We start from the raw sequence: 25231 nt of genomic DNA on the forward strand, positions 1-25231 counted from the left end.
TAGAGTTTAAAGTCTTGTTTGGAGACTGAAATACTCAGAAATCATAACTGCTGTGAGCACCAAATAAACCCACCGGAGTGTCTGGACTAGCAAATCCACAGTCTCCTGGTTGCTGCTGGGACCGGTGGTGTCTGGCTCAATTCGGGCGCAGTCTGAGGTAGAAGGCTCAGCTGCAACCTCCTCTTCCTGCTGTGTGTCTGGACTCTGATACTCTGGAGAGGGAGGCTTCATCAACCGTACATCCTCACTGCCCTTCTCTACCCTAGGGGGGTAGCAGGGAGTCACATACAGCCTTCTGCAGACTACCCAGACCCTGTTAGTAGCCCCTGCCGCAGATCCCCCGTCACTCTGACAACAGCTCCTAGATTACACTTCTTCTTCCAGAGCCATCCCCTACATACAGATGCCTGTTCCCTTCACAATCACAGAGCAGCCTTCTCCAAACATTCCCGTGTACACAACCTTCCCAACGTAAGAATGGATTATTCCTCTCCTCAGCACCTGTGAAAAGCTAACAGGGTCCCACCTCTCCTTCCTGTTGAAGGGGGAGCATCTCCAGAGCCCCCGCAGCCAAAGATAATGGTTAATTACCAGCGATCTCTTGGTGTGGTGTCTGTAGGTACGTAATCGAATTTCACCTTCCAGCGTATGGCATGCTTGCCCATCTCCACAGCTGTGACACGGCCTGTGAACCATTCCTTGTTCACTCGTACCTCCACATGCAGCCCTTTGTCTGAGACACAGAAGGGCAGGTGTTAGGGGGTTTGGACTGACGCTGAAAGCACATTTCACTCAGCTTTTTCCAGAGGGAAGCTCATGCTTCCTCAGTACTCTGCTGGGAATGAACCTAAATTTACGGAGGCTAAGCTCCCGAGCTTCCCAGGTGTGGGGCAGGAAAGACTTACAGATGGAGCAGTAAAGGCATCTCTGATGCTTGTCGCTCACAGAGAATGAGCACGGCCAGGAAACACAGTTCTTAAACCCCAGAATGCAGGGCATAGTCCCAGCGGAAGAAAGGTCCCCAGAGAGAAACTAATGCTAACTAACTTACTAATTAATTAATCTATAATTACTATATACACTAGCAACAACTACATACACCTACCTACACAAACGGACAAGGTCACACTCTTAGTCAAGCTCAAAGTGCTAAGGAACAGGGATTCCTATTCAGGCCACGCAGCGGTAAGAGGGAATTGGAGAAGCACCAACCTGCACAACCTATTATCCCCTCAGCAGTGAGCACAAGGGGACACACGACGCATGTGCGGGTCAACGGACACTCCTAAGGAAAGCTTCCAGGCTCTGGCACATGGCACGCATGCACACCCACATATGGAATACAGACAGTGACCATCACTCAAAGAAGAACCTAGAGTTGTCACCACCCTTCACGTGTCCTGGGAATGGGACATGAGTCACTCCCCTTTGTGGAAGTTTTTCTTGTAACCCACAACAGGGATGGGACTGCCTGGGAACAAGTGAGGGGGCTATACTCCACAGACAGCCCTGCTGACTCTCCGCTGCAGTACACCACAAACAAGGGAGACTCACGGATTCATGCAATGAGGCCCAAAGCCTCCTTCACCATTAATATAAATGTGCAGCCCAGAGATTACAGGTCCCAGCATGCCATATTTCAGCACTATCAAAGCAACCTTAGCCACGATCAGTTAAACTGTATGTAAATTCCTTGGGGTTGGAAAAAACATGGTCACTTCTGGCACAAACATGGTAACTCGAGTTTAATGGGTTGTTCCTCACCTTTTTGGGCTCTTTTCAGATCTGCCAGCTCCTCCTCCCCTGCACTGTCTGTGAGCTGTAAGCATAAAGAGCTCGTGTTAGCCATCTCCCAGGAAGATCATGAGAGCTCACTAGCTCCCTTCCTGCCAGAGGGAACTCACTGCAATCCTCACCTCAACCACCACCTCGTTTGAGTCCTTCTTCTCCTCTTTCACTACCACTAATTTGCCCCGTTTCGTTTTCTCCTTCTTCTGCTCCGCTTCCTCCTCAGCTCCATCCTCCATGGTGTTAAATGTCCTCTTGCGGATGCTGGAGGCCTGCTGAGAGCAAGTGATTTCTGGCTGAATCTCAAGAATGCCACCAACCATCCATTTCAAGGGGGTAGGCTTTCAGACGAGCTCAGTGCCTGTACAGCCGCCTAAACAAAGGAGCCAGGGTTTCAAAAGAGCTCAGCACCCAACAGCTCCGGTTAAGAACAATGGGAGCAGCTGGATGCAGAGCCATTTTGAAAATCTGACCATAAGACTTTCTACAGAAGGTCCTAGCACATATATATCACACATATATCCATCCCATGCCACAAGGGATAGCCACAAATACCACCAGTATCCATCACCATGAACCTGTTGTCATGTTTCTACCCCATGCAGGGAAATCACTGGGGTCTCACACGAAGCAGCTGGGGCAAGTGATCCCACTAAGGATAGATCGTTGAGCTCTCACCTAGCACAGTACAGTTCTTCCAACCTATGCAGTTACTATAGTGTGTGGGGGAGGGGTGTCTCACAGCTGAAGGTGAGGAAGATGCTGGGTGAACACTGGGTTTGTCCAGGTTGAGGGGTAGGGCTTTGATGATTTCCCGTCCTACCAAATAATGGACTCACCTGTGAAGGTTTGAGTGCTGCAGGTTTTTTCAGCACCGGTGTCTTTATAATTTTGGGGCTGGGAGTCTCACGCTGGCTCATGGAGTTCTGCAGAAGCATGGGGGGTGGCCTCCCAACATGGATCGGTTTGGCAGGAGTCCTGACAACTGTGCTGTTGGACTTTCCCGCAGTCACAATATGCTGCTGTGTCCTGGAAGTACTAGCTTCCTCCCTGGACAGCACACTTGCCAGTTTGGGGGTGCTGATGGCTGGCCGAGCCAGGGGGGCCTTTCGCAGTTGGCTGATGGACTTGGGGGGAGGCAGCGGCGGCCTGCTGGGAGCATTTTTAATTACATCGGGTAAAGGAGGAGATCGCGGGCGTTGAGGTCTGCTCAGTGATTGGGAGTCCTGGGAGAAGAGAGAGCGCACAGGAGAGAGGAAGAATAAAGAGACAGGAATTGCTCACAGAATAGTTCAGTATGGCACTGGAGCATACAGGTCTGCAGCAGTACAGGAGCTGTGGTACTTACCTCCACGACAGGCCGCGTGGTCACTTCCAGAGGTAATTTCTTCAGGTCAGCTTGGGACCGGATTGGAGTAGTTTTCTGTGGTAAAAACAGGAACACAGTCATTTTAAAAGCTGTCAGTGTTTCCCTAAAACCCAACATTAGCAGGTGGTGATCATGCTGGGGAATGTTAAACGGGTTCTGCTGGCTCACTAAGGCAGGTGGCTCACCCCGCATCGAACCATAAAAAAAAAGGGGGAGCAGCCCAATAAAGAGAGGACATAGGCTGTGGGCTGAGCAGTCCAAAGGGAGGAGTCCAAAAAGAAGTGAAGCCTGAAGTCTGAGCTAAACTTTGTTTTACTGCTGCTCATTTTTTTAACTAAAATAAACCCCAAGAGGTGTGAGGAACAGGATTTGGACTCTAGGCAGCATATGTTCTCCAGTTCGTCCATGATGCCTCCATCGTCCAATTATTAAATTTTCAAATAAGCACCTTCATGCTTTCTCCTGTGCTGACCCTCACACGTGGGAGGAGCTCCCCATAAACATCCACAAAACGAATGCACTAACCTCCTTCAAAACACTCCTTAACATTCTCTTTTTCCATTATGCCTACAAAAAAAATTTACAGTGGCTAGTCTGCTGGTATGCTGAGGCTACTGCCTATCATGCTGACGACTACTGTTGTTGTTTCCTTGTACTCTCTAGTCTATCTGCATCTATCTGTTGTCTTGTCTTATACCTAGATGGGAATTTCCTTGGGGGAAGTGAATGTCTTTTTGTTTTGTTTCTACACAGCCTAGCACAAGGGGGCGAGGCTATGACTAGAGCTCCTAAGCACTACAGTAATACAAATAAAATGAGAGAGGGTTGAGAAAGACATTTAACTCAGCAAAATTCGTTTGCCCAAGGAGGCATCTCAGATTCTCTCCACCATGCTCAGCTCTAGGTCTCTAGATTCACCTGCAGAGCCTCCAGTTTCTCCTGCTGCTGGCGAATTTTCTCCGTCAGCTGCTTCTGCTTCTCCTCTTGTGATCTGATGTCTTTTTTCAGTGTTCCCAGGGGTACCTTCTGCTTCTGCTCTGAAGCTTCACACCTACAGTAGAGAAAATGATAATAGCCAAGCTCAGCAAGAGACCAAAACGTGAGTTACAACAAACTTTTACAGTTAGGGAGAGCAATATCGGCCTCAAGGAAACCTAGCTGTTTCCCTATTACTGCAATACCCTAATCTCAAGGACAATCAGAAAGATTCACACATTGTAGCCAGGCAGAAATGCATACACAGAAGCTTACTGGCTTTACAATTGAAGGGTTAAAAAAAGTCTTTAAAATAAACCTATTTACGCTGGGAGCCCACTGGCATGAGCCGCCCATTCAGAAAGCAGGAGCCACACAGGGAAATGCCACAGGCAACTATTCCAGCCAATGATGCCTCCAACTGTCAGTTCCTTCATTACTGCTGACAACTGAGGAGATCCCTCTGGCTACCATTACAGAGCCCCTTTTAACTGGTTTTCCATCTATTCCTGAATTTTAAAGCTGACTGGCACCAATTTTCTTGCCCATCAGTTCTACTGCAGAGGGTGATACTTTATGGGTTAATGATCTGGTATTTCTCTATTTTCCGTACAGAAACTTTGCCCTGGCTACCACAAACCCCATGAAAGGTCTCTGTGGTGCTTCTGCTGGTAGCGTCTTGAGGCAGGTAGCCTTGCTCGCCTCAGACTGTCCTCAAACGTACTCTACACTGATAGTTTTAGACTCCACACTTGGCCTGTTGTGCATATTGGTGAGGCCCCACATTGGTGAGGCCTCATCTGGAGTAGTGTGTCCAGTTTTGGGCCCCACACTTCAAGAAGGATGTGGATAAATTGGAGAGAGTCCAGCGAAGGGCAAGAAAAATGATTAGGGGACTGGAACACATGAGTTATGAGGAGAGGCTGAGGGAGATGGGATTGTTTAGCCTGCAGAAGAGAAGAATGAGGGGGGATTTGATAGCTGCTTTCAACTACCTGAAAGGGGGTTCCAAAGAGGATGGCTCTAGACTGTTCTCAATGGTAGCAGATGACAGAACGAGGAGTAATGGTCTCAAGTTGCAGTGGGGGAGGTTTAGATTGGATATTAGGAAAATCTTTTTCACTAAGAGGGTGGTGAAACACTGGAATGCGTTACCTAGGGAGGTGGTAGAATCTCCTTCCTTAGAGGTTTTTAAGGTCAGGCTTGACAAAAGCCCTGGCTGGGATGATTTAACTGGGAATTGGTCCTGCTTCGAGCAGGGGGTTGGACTAGATGACCTTCTGGGGTCCCTTCCAACCCTGATAGTCTATGATTCTATGATATGCCAGACTCCAGCGGCTTAATTCGTACTGCAACCTGACTGGTGTTGATGTGTGTGTCGTGGTTTGCGCTGGAGTTTACAAGCTGTGGAGACTGAGCTTCACCGAGAACACCTTAGAACAGCTGCCATGGGAGGACGGTAAGGACTCCTCTTCCCTATGCCAGTGCACTGAAGGAACAGCATTAAGGAAACACCTGTGCTGAGGCAGTCTCCCTTGAGGAGAGGGTAGCAGAAAGTGGTCAATGTGGTGGACAGATCAGTGTCCTCCCTCATGCTAACGAACAAAGGGGAAGGGTGATGAGTAGCTTGAACCATACTATGGATGTTGTCCCATGGCCATAAATGCATTGGGAATACCCAACACATGCATTAGAAAAATCTCTTTGACCCTAGAAATCCTTGTGGAAGCAAGCAACACTGGGACGTCTGCAGGCGACTTCTAGGCCTCTCTGATAAACAGGCCAGTGTAAAGCTATTATAGCTTCCTGGATCCTTCTCTTTCCTGAACTTCTGCTAGGGCCTTCCTAGTTTAGGTACTGTATTTAAAGCATATGGAAGTTGTCTTCCCCAGCGGATGCAAAAGGTGTTCCATCAAGCAGTCCAGGGAAAATATCCAATTAGGAATGGGTTTACAAACGCTGCCCATCCAGATTACAGTGATCAGATGTGTTCACCTGTGCTGCAGAGCCCACACAGACATACGCTATACCCAGGGATCCTGGCAGCTTTGTTAATGAGAACACCCCAAATTTTGGAGAGGAGGGCAGTCCCCGGTGCTCTAAGGACTTTCAGACACTGGATAATCCAGAGAGCGATCCCCTCACTAACATGGACAATCAGCCCACTGCACTGTGTATAAGGAAAACATGGCTGCAGACAGTTGGAGTCCATTAATGATATAATCTCATGAATACTTTCTTAATCGGAGAGTATTGGATTAAATCTTTCTCCAGTGGGAATACAAGAGATGGATCTCCTAGGCTGCCTGTGCAGATTTCTATTCTTGGCTTTAGGAAGAGACTGTTTTAGCATGGAACACTTCTCTCCATTGGGAAGGAGACTCCTTGCTGCTTTTCCATCCGTGATTAGGTTGCAATGATCCTGGAAAGAATTCAGGAGGAACTGAAGGATCCGATAACCCAACAGCCTTCCGTGGGCCAAGGAGGTCTGGTTCCTAATTCTGTGGCAGATACCCAAAGACGAATTTATCAGGCAAAGAGTCTAGCCTCAGATCCTCAATCAAAGCCAGTGCACCTCGCTGCCCCCAGCTTAGCAGCTCCATCCCTGAGAAAAGACAGTTACCTTTTCCATAACTGGTGTTCTTCAAGATGTGTTGCTCATGTCTATTCCACAATAGCTGTGCATGCTCGCCATGTGCACCGGTGCTGGAAGTTTTCCCCCAAACAGTACCAGAAGGGGAGCCACCATAGCGACCCCTGGAGGGGCGCCTCTATGGCATGGTATAAGGGGTGCTATGCGCTCCCCCCACCTTCAGTTCCTTCTTGCAGGACAACTCTGACAGAGGGGAAGGACAGTGGGATGTAGAATAGACATGAGCAACACATCTCGAACACCAGTTATGGAAAAGGTAACTGTCTTTTCTTCAAGTGATTGCTCATATGTATTCCACAATAGGGGATTCCAAGCTATATCTGTTGGAGGTGGGTAGGAGTTCATAAACTCTCGGGACGGAGCACGGCCCTGCCGAAGCCGAACCCGGCATCCTCCCTGGTCTGGGAGACGATCGCATGATGTGAGGTGAACATGTGAACTGAAGACCATGTGGCAGCCCTACAAATGTCCTGAATGGGGACATGGGCCAAAAAGGCAGACAACGAGGCCTGAACCCTAATGGAGCGTAGCCTCACAATTGGTGGCGGAGGGATTCTCGCCAGGTTGTAACTGGTAAAAAGCCAGAGCCCTTCTCACATCCAGCATGTGGAGGCGGTAATCCTCACTGGACACATGGGGCTTGGGGTAGAGGACTGGCAGAAAAATGTCCTGACTCATCTGATAGGCGGAGACCACCTTCAGGAGGAACGAAGGGTGTGGCAGGAACTGGATCGTATCTTTATGAAACGCTGTGTATGGGGGCTCGGAGGTCAGGGCCCTGAGTTCCAAGACCCGCTTAGCCAACATGATTGCTACCAGGAAGACTACCCTCCATGAGAGGTGCGACCAGGAGCACATAGCTAGTGGCTCAAATGGGGGGCCCGTGAGGCAGGTCAACACCAGGTTTAGGTCCCACTGTGGGCCTAACATATGGGAAGAGACGATCCAATCCCTTAAGGAATCGGCCAGTCATAGCATGGGAGAATACAGTGTGGCCCTGCACCGGTGGGTGGAAGGCTGATATGGCCGCCTGATATGGCCGCCAGGTGCGCCTTGACTCTAAGTGAAGGAGATAGTCCAGAATCAGCTGGATTGGGGTAGCCACCAGAGAAACACCCTGCTCATCCGCCCATCTGGAAAACTGAGTCCACTTTGCCAAGTAGGCTCGGCGCGTGGAGGGTCGCCTGCTTTCCAAGAGGACGTGCTGAACCCCTTCTGAGCACATCCTTATCTCCTGGCCTAACCATTGAGCAACCACACCATGAGGTGGAGTGCCACTAGGTTGGGGTGGAGGAGGCAGCAATGGGAGAGTAGGTCTGGGCGGGACAGCAATGGCCACAGCAAGGTGACTGCCAGCCCCATGAGGATCCCGTACCAATCCTGCCTGGGCCATGCCAGGGCAATCAGAAGGACCCAGGCCTTTTCTGTCTTTATCTTTTCCAGGACCTTGCCGATCAGCGGGATGGGGGAAAGGCATAGAGAAACTGGCCTGACCAGGACAGGAGGAAGGAATCTGAGATAGCGCCCCGTCCCAGCCCCCCTGGAGCAGAACCGGGGATAGCAACAGTTCTGCCGAGTCACGAACAGGTCCACCTGGGGAATTCCCCACACTTGGAAAAGTCCATGCACCACCTCTGGGTGAAGAGACCACTCGTGTTGAGAGGAGAAGTCCCTGCTCAAGCGATCTGTCCGTGAGTTCTGGGCGCCCGGTAGGTGGTAGGCCAGTAAGCAGATGCTGTGGGCTATACAAAAGTCCCACAGCCTGAGGGCTTCGTGGCAGACGATCGGGCCCCGCCTTGCCTACTGATGTAAAACAGAGGCCGTGTTGTCTGTGAGAACCCTGACCACACGGCCCTCCAGGTGTGAGTGGAAGGCCATGCACACCAGCTGTACCACCCTGAGCTCCTTGACATTTATGTGGAGGGTCAGGTCCTGAGCCAACCACAGACCCTGGGTCTGAACTTTCCTCATATGGGCCCCCATCCCAAGTTCGACATGTCGGACACCAGTTTCAGCGACAGGGCCCTACTCCTGAACAGGACCCCATGGAGTATGTTTCCTGGGAAGGACCATCATCATAGGGAGGCAATCACTGGCTTGGGCACCGTGGGGACCTTTTCCATCCTGTCCCTGGCCTGGGAGAACTCTGAGGCCAACCAGAGCTGGAGGGGCCTCATCCTCAGTCTGGCGTGACAGGCCACACATGTGCACGCCGACATGTGACCCAAGAGCTGGAGGCACGGTCTGAATGTGGTCTCCAGAAACCTTGTGACCGTGTTGGTTAGTCCCCTCAGGGTCTCGAACTTGTCTGGTGGGAGGAAGGCTCTGGCTGTCAAGGCATCCAGGACCGCCCCGATAAACTTTATGCATTGAACCGGGACTAATGTGGACTTGGTGTTGTTTACCAACAGGCCCAAAGTGGTACACATGGACAGAAAGAGCGCCACATGATCCCGCACCTGCGACCAGGAGCTGCCCTTGACCAACCAGTTGTCCAGATACGGGAAGATCTGGACCCCCCGGCGCCTGAGGTAGGCCGCTACCACCAACATACATTTTGTGAATACCCTGGGGGCAGTGGACAGGCCAAATGGGAGGAGGACCGTAAATTGGTAGTGTTCCTGCCCCACCGTGAAATGGAGGAAGCATCTGTGCCCCTCGAATATATGAATGTGGAAGTACGCGTCCTGCAGATCGAGGGCGGCGTACCAGTCCCTGGGATCCAGGGAGCGGATGATGGAGGCCAGGGAGACCATGCGGAACTTGAGCTTCACCATGTACTGGTTCAGACCTTGCAGGTCCAAGATGGGCCTGAGCCCCCCTTTGGCGTAAGGAAATAGCGGGAGTAGTACCCCTTGCATTTGAACTCCCCCAGCACCGCTTCCACCGCTCCTAGGCCCAGGAGCCACCCCACCTCCTACTCAAACAGAGCCTCGTGAGAGGGGTCCTCCAGGAGGGACGGGGGCAGAGGGTGGTTGGGAGGGGTGGAAGTAAACTGGAGGGTGTAGCCCCGGGAGATGGAGTTGAGGACCCATCAGTCTGAGGTCAGCTACGACCACTCTGGGAGGAAAACACACAACTGATTGGAGAAGGAAACTTTACTGAGGGTGGATCCCTGATGAGAACTTGCAAGGAGCCCCTGGGCGTCCCATCAAAACTGCCTTTTCTCCACCTACTTGTCCTTGGAGGACCCAGGCTGGGGGGCAGGTCGAGACTGCCTCTGTAGGCGCTTCTTGTTGTCCTGTGACTTTTTTGTGGTCTTGTATTTTGAGCGGGTGGCCTGGGCAGGAGTCTGCTGTGGCTTGAACTTAGGTTTAGCCGGAGCCGGAATACAGAGACCCAGAGTCTGGAGCGGCGTGCGGGAGTCTTTCAGGCCACGCAGCTTTGTATCCGTTTCTTCCGCAAACAGAGCTTTGCCGTCAAATGGAAGGTCCTGCAGGGAGGTCTGCGCCTTGCTGGACAGCCCAGAAAGCAGGAGCCATGGTGCCCTTCTCATGGACACCACAGAGGCCATGTCCATTGCATCCGAAGCTGCCTGCAAGGTTGCCCTGGCAGCCGCTGTACCCTCCTCCACCAGCGCTTTGAACTCCTTCCTGTCGCACTCCTGGAGAGAATCCTCGAACTTGGACAGGGAGCCCCATAGATTGAACTCCTACTGGCCCAGGAGAGCCTGGTGGTTCGCCACCCGTAACTGGAAGCTCGAGGATGAATAAATTTTTCTTCCAAATGAATCCAGCCTCCTTGAATCTTTTTTTTTTGGGGTAGGGGCCGGTTGGCCCTGCCGTTCCCTGTGGTTGACTGACTCGACCACCACGGAGTTAGAAGCAGGGTGGGTGTACAAGTATTCATGACCCTTGGCGGGCACAAAATACTTGCGTTCCACTCTCTTAGAGATGGGGGCCAATCAGACTGGGGTTTGCCACAGGGCATTTGAAATTTTTGCCACCCCTTCATGGAAAAGTAAGACCACCCTGCCCAGTGCCGAGGTGGACAGCACATTAAACGGAGTCCAAGGGTTCCTCCACCTCCTCTGCCTGGAGGTTGAGGCTTGATGCCATTCTCTTAAAGAGTTCTTGGTGGGCCCAAAAGTCCTCCTACAGGATGGAGGGAAGAGGGGCCGTAATTGCCTCATCAGGAGAGGGCGAGGAGGCTGATGGGGTACTTTGTGTGTCCACCAGCACCGGAGGATCCACCACCTGCTCAGTCTCCGGGCACGGTGCCGAGGATGTATGTCCCACCTACTCCTTCCTCATAGGTCTGGAGAGGGAGGCCGATGGTCCTTCTGAGGCTCCGATCACCGAGTGAGTCCCCACCGGGGGCTGCATCGGGGGCCACGGTGCCCACTGGTACCACTGGGCCGGCCACGGGGCCCGGTGCCACTACACCTACTGTGGCAGCGGCGGAGCTGTCTGTTCAGCTTGGCCCATCAATAGAAAACTTTGAATGGAGGCCGGGCTGACATACGACCTGCCACTGTCCCTGGACGGGGAGGAGAGGCGGTGCTGGGAGCGATGTCGACCATGGGACCGCGATCCCAACGTGAAGGACCAGTACTGTTGGTAATAGCTGCTCTGCGATCGGCTCCGGCGGGCGGGCCGGCAATTGACGCCTGGGGCTGCGGGGCAGTGCCATGGCGGGGTCCTGGAGCGGGATGACAAACGGGAACGGTGTCGACATTCGTGTCATGACTGGCTGCAATAGCCCCTCCAAGACGAGGACCTCTGGCGTCATCTGCCTCAGTCCCATCGGTGTTCGTTCCTCGAGGCGGAGTGGTGCTGGGAGTCTCTGACAAATGGAACCCAGCCAGACAATCTGGTGGGAGTTGAGGACAACCCATGTGGACTTTGCACAGAACGGTTGCTGGGCGGCAAACAGCGTCAGGAACATTCCCTTGACCGAGACCAGTACCGAGTCAGGGCAACTGCGGAGATCCCAGCGGTGGCTTGCCTATGGAGCGTGGGGCCGACATCAGCGGTGCTCCTGGTACCGGCATGGACATGACATCCTAGGCCACTTGCAAGGCCTCCGGTGTGGAGGGCATCCGGACATCTGGGGAGGCCCGCTCCAAATGAGCCGGGCTACTTCGCTCGACTTGAGTCAGAGGCCTAGAGGCTGGTGGGGGATCGAGGACTGTCCAACATGGGTCTAGCCTCTGTCCCAGGTTTACTCCGGTGCTGCGGCGAAGGTGGCCTCTTCCTAGCCTTCTTGGCGTGCCCCGCGGACAGGGAGCGGTGCCGACTAATTGATGGCTCCAAAGGGTCGCTGCACACCTACACCACGGAGCACAGTGCTGACTCGGAGCGGTCCTCCAGAACTGGGGTCAGCACCAACTCTATCAGAGTAGCCCGGAGCCTACTGTCCCTTTCTCTCTTGGTCCGAGGCTTAAACTACTTGCAAATCTTGCAGCTATCACTGAGATGGGTTTCCCCCAAACAGTACAAATAGTCTGCGTGCGGATCACTTTACTGGCATACGTTGCCTACAAGTGTCGCACGACTTAAAACTCTTAAAACCCGGGCACTCTAGCTAAACTAAACTAATCAATTAACCAACTACAGGTACCACACACTGAATGAACAAGCAGTTCTGGGGACGAGCTACAGCAAAGCAGAGCAGTTCCGGAGCACCTACACTGGGGGCAAGAAGGAACTGAGGGTGGGGGGAGCGCACAGCACCCCTTATACCACGCCATGGAGGTGCCACTCCAGGGGTTGCTAGGGGTGCTCCCCTATGGGTACTGCTAGGGGAAAAACTTCCAGCACCGGTACATGTGGCGAGCACACACCCCTCTGGTGGAATACACATGAGCAATCACTCGAAGAACTCGGCTCATGAAAAGGCAAAGACCTCCAAATAAGTGAGGCCAACCTGCAAGTCCCTCCACTGTGCATGTAAAGGTTTACAGCAGGGTACAAACAGATCTTATTCCTAGTAGCAGCATCTTTAGCTCTAAGAGCTGCTAAGTTTCAGGTACTAATAACCAGCCTTAGAGGAGATTTTAGAAGGATAAGTCTGATTCATCACAATGTCTAAGTTTTATCCACATGGTGGTGTTAGTGTTCTAACCTTAATAAACCTATCATACTGTCAACAAACTGTTCATGCCACAGGACTATCCCAGCGAGGCCCTCCTCCACACTGTCAGAAGCAGTTAAGTCTGAAGAGTTCTACTTGAAACAGATTAGAAGCACCACAGTTCACGCAACTCTTAGTTTACTAGATACCAGTTCTTAGTGTATGAAGACTTCTATCGCATTCCTCACTATTATGGCCTAACTCATGTTTCCCTCATATCATAAACATTTTTTCCTGCCAATCTCAGGGATGCTGCAGTGTATAGAGGTTTGCACTCTAGCGATGATTCACCCTACATAAAAGGAATGGGTCTCCATTTAAGTTTCCACAAAATAGGGTAGCACAAGTTCTCTCACCTCCTAAAGTTTTTATTTAATTCAGGAACTTTCTTATTCTGAGCTAGCTAAGGTGGCTATTTTGTTCAACTAATCCTCAAGTATTTCTGTATTTAGACTTCATGCTTGTCTGGAGGTTTCTCTCCTTCCCCCAAACAAATCACCAATAAAGCTAAATTCTGGCTTACTTAATATGGCCTTTATCACTGCCTGTGTGGTTCTTTGTTTCCATTTGAAACACCCCTTGACCTACTTATTTTCCAAGACTGGGAATCCTATGATAATAGCATATTTAAGGAAACAGAATTACAGGTAAGTAATTTATCCTTCTTTAAAAGACATCTCAGAATTCTCTTATCCACCACCCCTCTAATAGGGATTCTGAATTTTCTTCCTCCCTGGAAAGTGAATCTACCATTGAGACTGTGTGTGTTAGTGTTTTTATGGAGGTGCTGACCAACTCCATAGCTAAGGCTAAGTTCCATTTTGCACTTAAAGCAGAGATTCAGACTTTGTTTTTATGAAAAAATACAACCCATCCCCCCCAAATTTGTGTGCTTACTTTGAGTACAGAATGAATTAATTGAAAACTAGTCCTTTAAGAAATTTAGCACCTACGTCAGGCTTTTATTTTCCTGGATGTTAACAGAATTACACAGACACTTCAAACTTTCCATGTCGTTAAAATTAATTGAATTTATCCAACATTTTGCAACCCTTAACTTGTAGCCTCAGCTTTGTTCTGTGGATGTCCCCAGTCATTAGCCCAACACCACTCTTAGCTTCAGACATCCCAACTGAAATCAACAAAGTGTGTGTGTGTGGGGGAAAGCAGGAAGGTCCCCCCAGAGGAAGAAAGCATCAAAGAAGATAATCCCTCATTTGCGTTGACTCAAACGAACAACAGCGTTGCCATTAGGGACATCAACTGGCTCACTGAGGCTCATTTTCAGTAGAAGCATCCGGATTCACTGGGATTGTGAGCAGAATCTTCTGATGTAGGCAGAATGCCATTAGCTACCCAGTCAAGTGCCCAGAACAGCATGGCAAAGGCACATTAATGCCAATTCCCTACCATGGCCCGCATTCATACTCACCTATCCTGCTCAGGGTCAGGGTTCATGGAGCACACCCAAGTATCTGGGTATTCCTTCTCCACGGAGCTCAGCTGGAATGGGAGGGTCCGCCATTTCAAACACATATCTGTTACACAGAACACACTACACAGTCAGCACACAGATTCTAAGCCATCCACATAGCCTGTCCTCTGGGTCCACAGCAAGCACATTTGGCTGTTGAGGACCTCACGACTTCCCAGGGCATTAGTCTGGTGACAACAACCCTTTCCAGCTGCTGGAGCACTTGGCATCAGGGACCACCTTCCATCTCCCTCCAAGACACTCCACTGTGTTGCAAAGTTTTGTTTTCTTTTAAAAAACAAAACCATAAAAATAATTGAAATGGTGATCAAGAAGGCTGAGACCAGTTAATGCCCAAGGTCTCCTTTAGTGAGAAGAAAGACAATTGTGTGGGATGTTCCCATTTGATACTCAGGCTATTCCCACTTATAGGGAGGGAACACTCCCAAAGGTCCTAGAAAATGTAGCATGGGGGGTGGGGGGGGGAGGAGGAAGGCGAGAACCGAAGTGCAGTTCTGTCCTAGTGAGGGATTGTAAAAATGGCCCTGTGCAGCTTTATGTTCAGCCCCTCTGTGATGACTACTCCGTATTCCCAGCTTACAGATAAGACTATTAAAAAAAAAAAATTAAACTGCCAGCCTCAAAATCTCTCTGGGCTCTGAATGTCTAGCTTGTGCATCGTCACCAGGAAGATATCTGGTTATGAAGCATGAGTCAGAAAAGCATCCAGCTCCCAGAGCTGTATTGGCTTTGTTGGGTAGCAGAAAAACTAACTAGCTATCTCCTGCCCATGAGCTGCTTTGCCTTCTGAACAGTAGTTTCTATTCCCTAGCCCACATGGCAGAACAATCTCCTAATCCCAGCCACCCTGCTCCCTCTGCCTGGTAGAGACGCACCGCACTGAATTGTGGTGGGGATCTCCATGGCTCGTCGGCGTTTGTAGCGCAGATCACTTGAGGGAGGTTGGTTCCAGTTTGCTGATAAATAGCCAAATTCATCCCAAAACTTGATTATACCTCTCTGGGCTGAAGAAAAACAGAACAAGAACATTCATCATGCTGCCACTATCAGCAGCATGAAAATGAAGTCCTCCTTCTCTGGTAAGCTCTACCCCCTGTCCCACCAGCCACCCAGAGTCCCCTCCCCATCCCTGTCAAGTTGTGAAGCCTCATTACCAATAGCAACATCCTTCCAGTACTGAGCCAAGTGGTCCCCCATCGCCCTCAGCAAGTGTCGATACTCTTTAGCATCTGCAAAGTCCTGTTTATTGTGGGTGGGCTCCAGAACCAAGTAGGGTATGTCCACAACTCCTACCACTCCACCACATGCCCTGGGGGTGAGAAACAACTGTAACACTGTACACTGCTAACACCCACCAAGATACTTGTCCAAGGGAGCAGCATTGAACCACCACCAGTACCAATCACCGACTGCAACCAGTTGGCTCACTGAGTACCTCCTGCAGCAATATGCGTTTCAGACAGTGAAACCCTGGTGCTGCTTTTTCCAATATTAATATGGTATCAACCCCTTAACACCACAGATTTAGGGCTGTACTCTGAAGAAAGTTTTCTAGTGTGAAATGTCCACACCTGGGGGAATTCTGTGCCAAAAAATTAAAAATTCTACACAATATTTTAAACTTCTGTATATTTTATTTGTCAAAAATAACACAATATAATCATCAGGAGTCCCAGTCACCGTGGGGCTAACAGCAGGAATATGGCTGGGCTGCCATTACTGTTCCCTGCATGCGTGGGTTGCCATTATTTTTTCCCCCACATAGAAATCAAATTCTGCAGGAAAAAATAAAATTCTGTGGGGAACATTAATTCTGCACAAATTCTGCATTGCGCAGAATTCCAGCAGGAGTAAACGTCTTTGTTTTCCTCACTGTGCACAAAAAGGGATCTTTGCTTTCAAGTACTGAATGTTCAACTAGCCCCAATAATCCTGCCTTGCCCTAAGGGTTAGTCTTCTTAGTGACAGAGAAGTGGTTAGTAAGTAGTGAGGAATTGTCAACTTTCATTTGGCACCTCTGGGAAGGGCTCAGTACCAAATGCTGGCAGAGCAGAAAAACCTTATGTCACTGCAGGGCAAACTCCTGTCTCTGCATGCAGAACTTCATTTTTACTGGGAAATCTGGGGCTTTAAATTACATAATAAAACAAAACAGACTATGACTGTGGCTGATACTGAGTGACTGTACTGTATACGGAGGGAATGGTTCATGCTGCCTCCCTAGCTCTGTTGTATAAGCTAATTTCAGTCTTAAGCCAAGGGAACTCTGATGATTTCTGAAAGGAACTCACATGCCACCCTCCAGCTGTGGGCCAACCTTCTCATACATCTTAATCAGCCGACTGCAGTTATAGATGAACATGCCATCCAAATCCCGCTGTTCGATATTCACCCCGAAGATGAAGTTCAACTCTTTAGGCTCCTTCAGTGCCCTGGAACAAGAGGCAGCAAGAATCAGAAACCTCCATGGTATACAGAGAAGAAACCCCCCCTACCCCCAGCCCAAGTGACCTAGACCAGCTCTTTGCAACATCCAGGGATGCTAAACCAACAGCCATAAAATGCCCACTACTTCTGTCCTTATGTATTTCCTGATGTCACTGTTTACATTTTTTAAAAATTATTTACTGAATTCAAATTACAGGTTACATTTTGCAACACTGACACGTACATTTGTTGAGCTAACTATAGAACTGGCACATCATACTTTTTGACGTTTTTTGAAGGGGTCATGGTTCTAGCTTCTGGTCCAAGTATTTTTCTTTTAAGATGTCAAGGCAAAGGAGTTAGATTTGATCAGAGTCTGCAACTTGTCTATATGTTTTGTAGCAGATTATGCCCTTTAATGGTAACACATTCATTGTTTCATGATTTGTGGCTTGCAGAACATGCTAACTGTGCTTTGAAGGCAAAACTGGACTCAAATGTTTCAGTACATACATAGCATTATACCCGACAATTTTAGTACATAGCCCTTGGATTTCCTGGGGATGAGAGCTTACATTATTATGGATACTTATTTTGGAATACCGTTCCAACAGATTTTAAGCTGCAGACATACCCACACAGCACACAGAGCAGAGCTCCTTTCTAGGCATTATGGGCCAAATTTTCAGGAGAATTCCACTTCCATATAGGTACTTAAATAAAATGCATAGATTTTCAGCAAGCAGCTTCAGTGAAAATTTGTCTCCAGTTGTAACTGCTGAGCACTTTTGAAAACGTGACCCCACATCTTTGACTACTGGGGATTATACCGGTTGGCATGTAGAAAAAAAACGGTTACTCACCTTCTCGTAACTGTTGTTCTTCGAGATGTGTTGTTCACGTCCATTCCAATCAGGTGTGTGCATACTAGCCGGAAGATTTTTCCTTTAGCAGCATCCGTAGGGTCAGCCTTGGTGCCTCCTGGAGTCACGCCTTCATGGCACCTAATATTAGGCCCTACCGACCCACCTTAGTTCCTTCTTACCGGCTACTCCGACAGAGGGGTAGGAGGGTGGGTATTGGAATGGACATGAACAACACATCTTGAAGAACAACAGCTACAAGAGGGTGAGTAACTGTTTTTTCTTCTTCGAGTCCTTGTTCCCATCCATTCCAATCAGGTGACTCAAAAGCCCAAGTTTAGGAGGTGGGGTCGGAGTCATCCACTGATTGTAGCACTGCTCTCCCAAAGGCCACATCGTCTCTGGCTTGCTGGGTGATTGCGTGGTGAAAGTGTGTATGGAGGACCACGTTGCTGCTCTGCAGATTTCCTGGGTGGGAACCTGCGTCAAGAATGCTGAAGAGGAGGCCAGAGCCCTGCAGGAGTGCGCGGTGATTGAAAGAACGGGCACCTTTGCCAAGCGGTAACACTCCCATATCCATGACATGATCCATGAAGAGCTATGTTGAGCGGGGACAGGAAGACCTTTCATTCTGTCCGCCACTGCCACGAATAACTGCTCCAATTTTCTGAACAGCTTCATTCTCTCCATGTAGAAGGCTAGCACTCTGCGGACATCCCTGGAGTGCAGCTTAGGGTAGAATACAGGGAGGAAGATGTCCCGGTTGATGTGAAATTGTGAGACAACCTTTGGGAGAAAAGCCGGGTGAGGCCTGAGCTGAACCTTGTCCTTATGGAATACAGCGTAAGGGGGCTCTGATCTTAGGGCCCTGAACTCAGACACCCTCCTAGCTGAGGTTATCACTACCAGAAACGTCACCCTGTCTGAGAGATAGAATGGGGAGCATGTCACCAAGCGCTCAAATGGCGATGCCATAGTCTGGAAAGGACCAGATTGAGGTCCCAAGCTAGGACAGGCTGTCGGACCTGCTGATATAGCCTGTCGAGACCTTTAAGGAAACGGTTGACCATTGGGTTAGCAAAGACCGAGAAGCCCTCTGCGCCTGGGTGGAAAGTGGAGATGGCCGCCAAATGAACCCTTATGGACGACATGGACAGCCCCTGCTGCTTGAGAGGGAGAATATAGTCCAGTATAAATTGCACCGAGGCGAGCATCGGGGATGGAAGGTGCTGCACCAGATTGAAAATCTCTTCCACTTGGCAAGGTAGAGAGCTCTTGTGGAGGGTTTCCTGCTGCCAAGGAGAACTGGTCTGACCTGATCAGACCAAGAGAGCACCACTGTGTTCAGCCATGGAGCTTCCATGCTGTGAGGTGGAGCAACTCTAAGTTCAGATGTTGGAGGCAGGTGTGTTCCTGCATTATTAAGTCCGGGAACAGCGGCAGGGTGACCGGGGTTTCCATGGACATTTCCAGGAGTGATGTGTACCAGTGCTGGTGGGGCCAGCTTGGAGCTATCAATATCACCAAAGCTTGGTCCCTGCGAATCTTGAGGAGCACCTTGTGAACAAGAGGGACAGTTGGGAACGCATATAGGAGATGACCTCCCCATGGGAGGAGGAATGCGTCCGTGATTTAGCCCGGGCTGTGACTGAGGAAGGAGCAGAATTGCTGACACTTCCTGTTGTGTCACTTAGTAAACAGGTCTATTTGGGAAAAGCCCCATCGATGGAAGATTGAGTTTACTACGTCCAGGTGAAGGGACTACTCGTGGCCATGAAACGACCTGCTAAGACAGTCCGCCAGCTCGTTCTGTATTCCAGGGAGGTACAATGCTTGGAGGTGTACTGAGTGCTCTACACAGAAGTCCCACAGCACAAGTCTTCCTGACACACGGGAGAGGAGCGTGTACCCCCTGTTTGTTGGTATAAAACATTGCCGTGGTGTTGTGTATCAGTCCTGACAGACACACATCTCCCTGCTAGGTGGGTTCTGAAAGTCTGGCATGCCAGGCACGCTGCTCTCAGTTCCCTGACATTCATGTGTAGAGCGAGTTCCGCCTGAGACCAGAGGCCTTGTGTTCTGAGGTCTCCCAAATGTGTCCCCCAGCCCAAGTCTGACATGTCTGTCACTAACAAGAATGATGGGTCAGGGCTAGTGAAGGGGACTCTTGCACCTACCACCTGTGGGTTGAGCCAGCACAGGAGGGAGTCAAGTGCTGGGCGAGGCAGGGTTATAATCTTGTCCGGACTGGCCAATACACTGACACTAGCCACAACTGAAGTGGTAGAAATCTGAGTCTAGCACACTGTACTACAGGGATCAGAAATGTTTGGCATGCGGCCCGCCAGGGAAAGCCACTGGCGGGCAGGGCCGGTTTGTTTATCTGCAGCATCAGCAGGTTTGGCCGATCACAGCTGCCACTGGCCGCGGTTCACTGTCCCAGGCCAATGGTCAGCTCCCAGACTACTGCACTGGGCAGCACAGCATGGGGAAGAGGTGACCAGCCCTCTGTGGAAAAAGAAGTGGTTCAGGACTATTTAGAAAAGCTGGACGAGCACGAGTCCATGGGGCTGGATGCGCTGCATCCGAGAGTGCTAAAGGAGTTGGCGGATGTGATTGCAGAGCCATTGGCCATTATCTTTGAAAACTCATGGCGATCGGGGGAAGTCCCGGACGACTGGAAAAAGGATAATGTAGTGCCCATCTTTAAAAAAGGGAAGGAGGATCCTGGGAACTACAAGCTAGTCAGCCTCACCTCAGTCTCCTGAAAAATCATGGAGCAGGTCCTCAAGGAATCAATTCTGAAGCGATTAGAGGAGAGGAAAGTGATCAGGAACAGTCAGCATGGATTCACCAAGGGAAAGTCATGCCTGACTAATCTAACTGCCTTCTATGACGAGATAACTGGCTCTGTGGATGAGGGGAAAGTGGGGGACATGTTGTTCCTTGACTTTAGTAAAGCTTTTGACACGGTCTCCCACAGTATTCTTGCCAGCAAGTTAAAGAAGTATGGGCTGGATGAATGGACTATCAGGTGGATAGAAAGTTGGCTAGATTGTCGGGCTCAACGGGTAGTGATCAATGGCTCCATGTCTAGCTGGCAGCCGGTATCAAGTGGAGTGCCCCAAGGATTGGTCCTGGGGCCGGTTTTGTTCAATATCTTCATAAATGATCTGGAGGATGGTGTGGATTGCACCCTCAGCAAGTTTGCAGATGACAGTAAACTGGGAGGAGAGGTAGATACGCTGGAGGGTAGGGATAGGATATAGAGGGACCTAGACAAATTAGAGGATTGGGCCAAAAGAAATCTGATGAGGTTCAACAAAGACAAGTGCAGAGTCCTGTACTTAGGATGGAAGAATCCCATGCACCGCTACAGACTAGGGACCGAATGGCTAGGCAGCAGTTCAGCAGAAAAGGACCTAGGGGTTACAGTGGAGGAGAAGCTGGATGAGTCAACAGTGTGCCCTTGTTGCCAAGAAGGCCAATGGCATTTTGGGATGTATATTTAGGGGCATTGCCAGCAGATTGAGGGATGTGATCATTCCCCTCTATTCAACATTGGTGAGACCTCATCTGGAGTACTGTGTCCAGTTTTGGGCCCCACACTACAAGAAGGATGTGGAAAAATTGGAAAACGTCCAGCGGAGGGCAACAAAAATGATTAGGGGTCTGGGGCAAACAAGTTATGAGGAGAGGCTGAGGGAACTGGGATTGTTTAGTCTGAGGAAGAGAAGAATGAGGGGGGATTTGATAGCTGCTTTCAACTACCTGAAAGGGGGTTCCAAAGAGGATGGCTCTAGACGGTTCTCAGTGGTAGCTGATGACAGAACAAGGAGTAATGGTCTCAAGTTGCAGTGAGGGAGGTTTAGGTTGGATATTAAGAAAAACTTTTTCACTAGGAGGGTGGTGAAACACTGGAATGCGTTACCTAGGGAGGTGGTGGAATCTCCTTCCTTCGATATTTTTAAGGTCAGGCTTGACAAAGCCCTGGCTGGGATGATTTAGTTGGTGATTGGTCGTGCTTTGAGCAGGGGGTTGGACTAGACGACTTCCTGAGGTCCCTTCCAACCCTGATATTCTATGATTCTATGAATGAGAGCTGCGGAAAGGGTGGCCAACACATCCCTCGGCTCATGCTGCTTCCCGCAGCCCCCCATTGGCCTGGGATGGCGAACTGCATCCAGTGGGAGCTGTGATCAGCCAAACCTGCGGACTCTGCAGGTAAACAAACTGGCCCATCCCGCCAGCGGCTTTCCCTGGCGGGCCGCATGCCAAAGGTAGCTGCTGATCCCTGCTGTACTATGTAGGTAGAAGCCGCCACGTATCCCAGGAGCTTCAGGCAATTCCTTGGTGTAGCGGTGGGGAACTGCCTGAGACCTTGTATGTCGTCACCCAGGGACCAAAACCTCGCTTCTGGGAGGTATGCCCTGGCTTGTGTCGAGTCCAGCACTTCCCCTATAAACTCTATCCTCTGAACGGGGGACAGCGCTGATTTCCCTTAGTTTCTAAGGTGCCACAAGTACTCCTTTCCAGTTTGCCAAACGTCATTCTTATGAAGCCGACCTGTGCCTCCACTTGAGACCTGGAGCAGCCCTTGAGCAGCCAGTCGTCGAGGTATGGGAACACCTGTACCTGCCATTTGTGCAGGAACGCTGCCACAACTGCCATGCAGGTGGTGAACACTTGAGGAGCTGCTGACAGGCAAAAAGGGAGGACTGCGAACTGATAGCGGTTGCTGTTCACCACAAACCTGAGGTATTTTCTGTGGGGTGGAATTATTGCTTTGTGGAAGTATACATCCTTCAAGTTGAGGGCAGCATACCAGCCCCCTGGATCCAATGAGTGGATAATGGAGGCCGAAGAGACCACACAGAACTTGAGCTTCTTCAAACTTGTTGAGTTCTCGCAGGTCTAAGATGGGCCTGAGCCCAGCCTTGGCTTTCGGTATTAGGAAATACTGAGAGTAGAAACCCTTGCCCCTTTGCTCCTGAGGAACCTCTTCCACTGCCCCTAGCGAGAGGAATCATAGAATATCAGGGTTGGAAGGGACCCCAGAAGGTCATCTAGTCCAACCCCCTGCTCGAAGCAGGACCAATTCCCAGTTAAATCATCCCAGCCAGGGCTTTGTCAAGCCTGACCTTAAAAACCTCTAAGGAAGGAGATTCTACCACCTCCCTAGGTAACGCATTCCAGTGTTTCACCACCCTCTTAGTGAAAAAGTTTTTCCTAATATCCAATCTAAACCTCCCCCACTGCAACTTGAGACCATTACTCCTCGTTCTGTCATCTGCTACCATTGAGAACAGTCTAGAGCCATCCTCTTTGGAACCCCCTTTCAGATAGTTGAAAGCAGCTATCAAATCCCCCCTCATTCTTCTCTTCTGCAGGCTAAACAATCCCAGCTCCCTCAGCCTCTCCTCATAACTCATGTGTTCCAGTCCCCTAATCATTTTTGTTGCCCTTCGCTGGACTCTTTCCAATTTATCCACATCCTTCTTGAAGTGTGGGGCCCAAAACTGGACACAGTACTCCAGATGAGGCCTCACCAATGTCAAATAGAGGGGGACGATCACATCCCTCGATCTGCTCGCTATGCCCCTACTTATACATCCCAAAATGCCATTGGCCTTCTTGGCAACAAGGGCATACTGCTGACTCATATCCAGCTTCTCGTCCACTGTCACCCCTAGGTCCTTTTCCGCAGAACTGCTGCCTAGCCATTCGGTCCCTAGTCTGTAGCTGTGCATTGGGTTCTTCCGTCTTAAGTGCAGGACCCTGCACTTATCCTTATTGAACCTCAGATTTCTTTTGGCCCAATCCTCCAATTTGTCTAGGTCCTTCTGTATCCTATCCCTCCCCTCCAGCGTATCTACCACTCCTCCCAGTTTAGTATCATCCGCAAATTTGCTGAGAGTGCAATCCACACCATCCTCCAGATCATTTAGGATTCTATGATTCATAGAGTGAATCTCCTGTATAAAGATTTGCTTGTGAGAGGGGTTCCTGAAGAGGGATGGGGAAAGGGGCTGGAAGGGCAGGATGGAGAGTACCCACTGGTCCAAAGTGATACGGGACCATGCATGGTAGAAAGGGGATAGTCAGGATGAAAAGGTAAGGCTGGGTAGATCCAGTTCTTGCACTGGTGCGTCGCCCTCGACATCACCCTCAAAAGGCCGGTCTGGGGCCAGGACGTGGTTTGGACTGGCCAGAGCCCTGGCCTGAGGATGGGTGCTGTCTTTTCATGCCGCTCCTATTCCAACTCCGAGGAGAATCCTGACGGTTCTGCAGTTGGTAGAACCACGAGGGAGGCTGCGGCCAGAAGTGCCTGCACAGAGTGGCGGGCGTGTGGAGGCTCAAGGACTTGAGGGTGGCTCTTGAGTCCCTTACACTGTGGAGTCTTTTGTCCATTTTATCAGAAAAGAGGGTTGAATCCTCGAAGAGGAGGTCCTGGATGGTTTGTTGGACCTCACAGGGGAGACCTGAGACCTGCAACCAGGAACAACTCCTCATTGCAACCCCTGTGATCATTGTGCAGGAAGCCACATCTGCCGGGTCCAATGCCACTTAGTTGAGGGTTGCCACTTCGGTGGCCACAGCGCCGGATAGGGCTGGTGGTCACGGTGGGACCTGGACCGTTCCTGGTCCTATCAGAGCAGTAGGATTCCACCTCCGACTCCAAGGTCTCCGAGAAGGAGGACCAGAGAGGAGCAATGTTCCGCCGTGCTGACGAACAATGCAGAGAAACTGTTCCGAGTGTGGCCCCCCCATGTGGGTGGACCGTGCCGGGGAGAGGTGTGCTGGAGATGGGAATCAATGTGCCATCATTGCCAGCTTGCCCCTTGATGGGAACAGGGGCCGGGGAGTCAGCAGCAACTTGTTTTTCCTCTGCAGGGAGGACAGTGCCATGAGATGCATAAAGTCCTGAGCTGCACTGAATGCCTCTGACATTGAGGGGTGCTGTAGCTGCCTGCCCGGTCGGTCCGGAAAGCGATGAGGCTTCAGACTCAACTGGACCCAGAGGAGGGCAAGAGTCGATGAGACCCTAGGAGGTAGAGGAGCTGAGGTGATGTTGCCCGAATCAGGTCTCCCTGCTGCAGGCTCCTTGGGCTTGGATGGGGGAGGCTCTCCAGGCTTTTCTTTTTCTGGGGCACTGAGGATTGAGACCGGTGCCTCACAGAAGACTGTCTATGGGCAGAGCTGTGACTCCTTGGGGTCCTTCCTCGGTACTGGATTGTGCACCGACGAGGAGGTGCTGGGCGTGGATTCTGCCGACCCCGGATTGCAGCCAGAGTGCCGCTTCCATTAGAAGGATCGTAAGTCTTTGATCCTGGTCCTTTAAGGTCCTAATTTTTGGAATCCTTTGCAAATTCTGCATTTCTCCTTCTGGTGGCTCTCCCCGAGACACCACAGACAGGAAGAGTGCGGGTCACTCTTAGGCACAGTCCTTACAGAGCTTGAACCCTGGGGACTGGAGCATACCCCGGTACTGGGGAAGAGTTGTTGGGGGTGAGGGGGAGGCCAAAAGGAAACTTCAGAACTACTAATACTATTAACTAACTAACAAACACTAGAAACTACTACAA

General features: G+C 50.4%; 1 protein-coding gene across 4 annotated transcripts in view; it reads right to left on the bottom strand.

Annotated features, from left to right (window-relative positions):
- The window catches only part of MORC2 (MORC family CW-type zinc finger 2), a 113199-nt gene that overhangs the window by 12114 nt on the left and 75854 nt on the right, over positions 1-25231 (bottom strand). For 2 of the 4 annotated variants that reach the window (XM_073313586.2, XM_073313588.2), the window contains exons 13-23: positions 16647-16787; positions 15510-15664; positions 15231-15359; positions 14293-14398; positions 4076-4208; positions 3137-3211; positions 2628-3014; positions 1917-2063; positions 1765-1819; positions 592-733; positions 74-262 (exon numbers count right to left, since the gene is read on the bottom strand). In XM_073313586.2, the coding sequence (XP_073169687.2) occupies positions 74-262; positions 592-733; positions 1765-1819; positions 1917-2063; positions 2628-3014; positions 3137-3211; positions 4076-4208; positions 14293-14398; positions 15231-15359; positions 15510-15664; positions 16647-16787 (1659 nt within the window). Of the gene's footprint in view, positions 1-73; positions 263-591; positions 734-1764; positions 1820-1916; positions 2064-2627; positions 3015-3136; positions 3212-4075; positions 4209-14292; positions 14399-15230; positions 15360-15509; positions 15665-16646; positions 16788-25231 lie in introns of those variants that run through there. The other 2 variants (XM_073313587.2, XM_073313589.2) reach the window with 2 other exon arrangements.

Source organism: Lepidochelys kempii, chromosome 15 (genome assembly GCF_965140285.1).
Source record: "Lepidochelys kempii isolate rLepKem1 chromosome 15, rLepKem1.hap1, whole genome shotgun sequence".
NCBI lineage: Eukaryota > Metazoa > Chordata > Testudines > Cheloniidae > Lepidochelys > Lepidochelys kempii.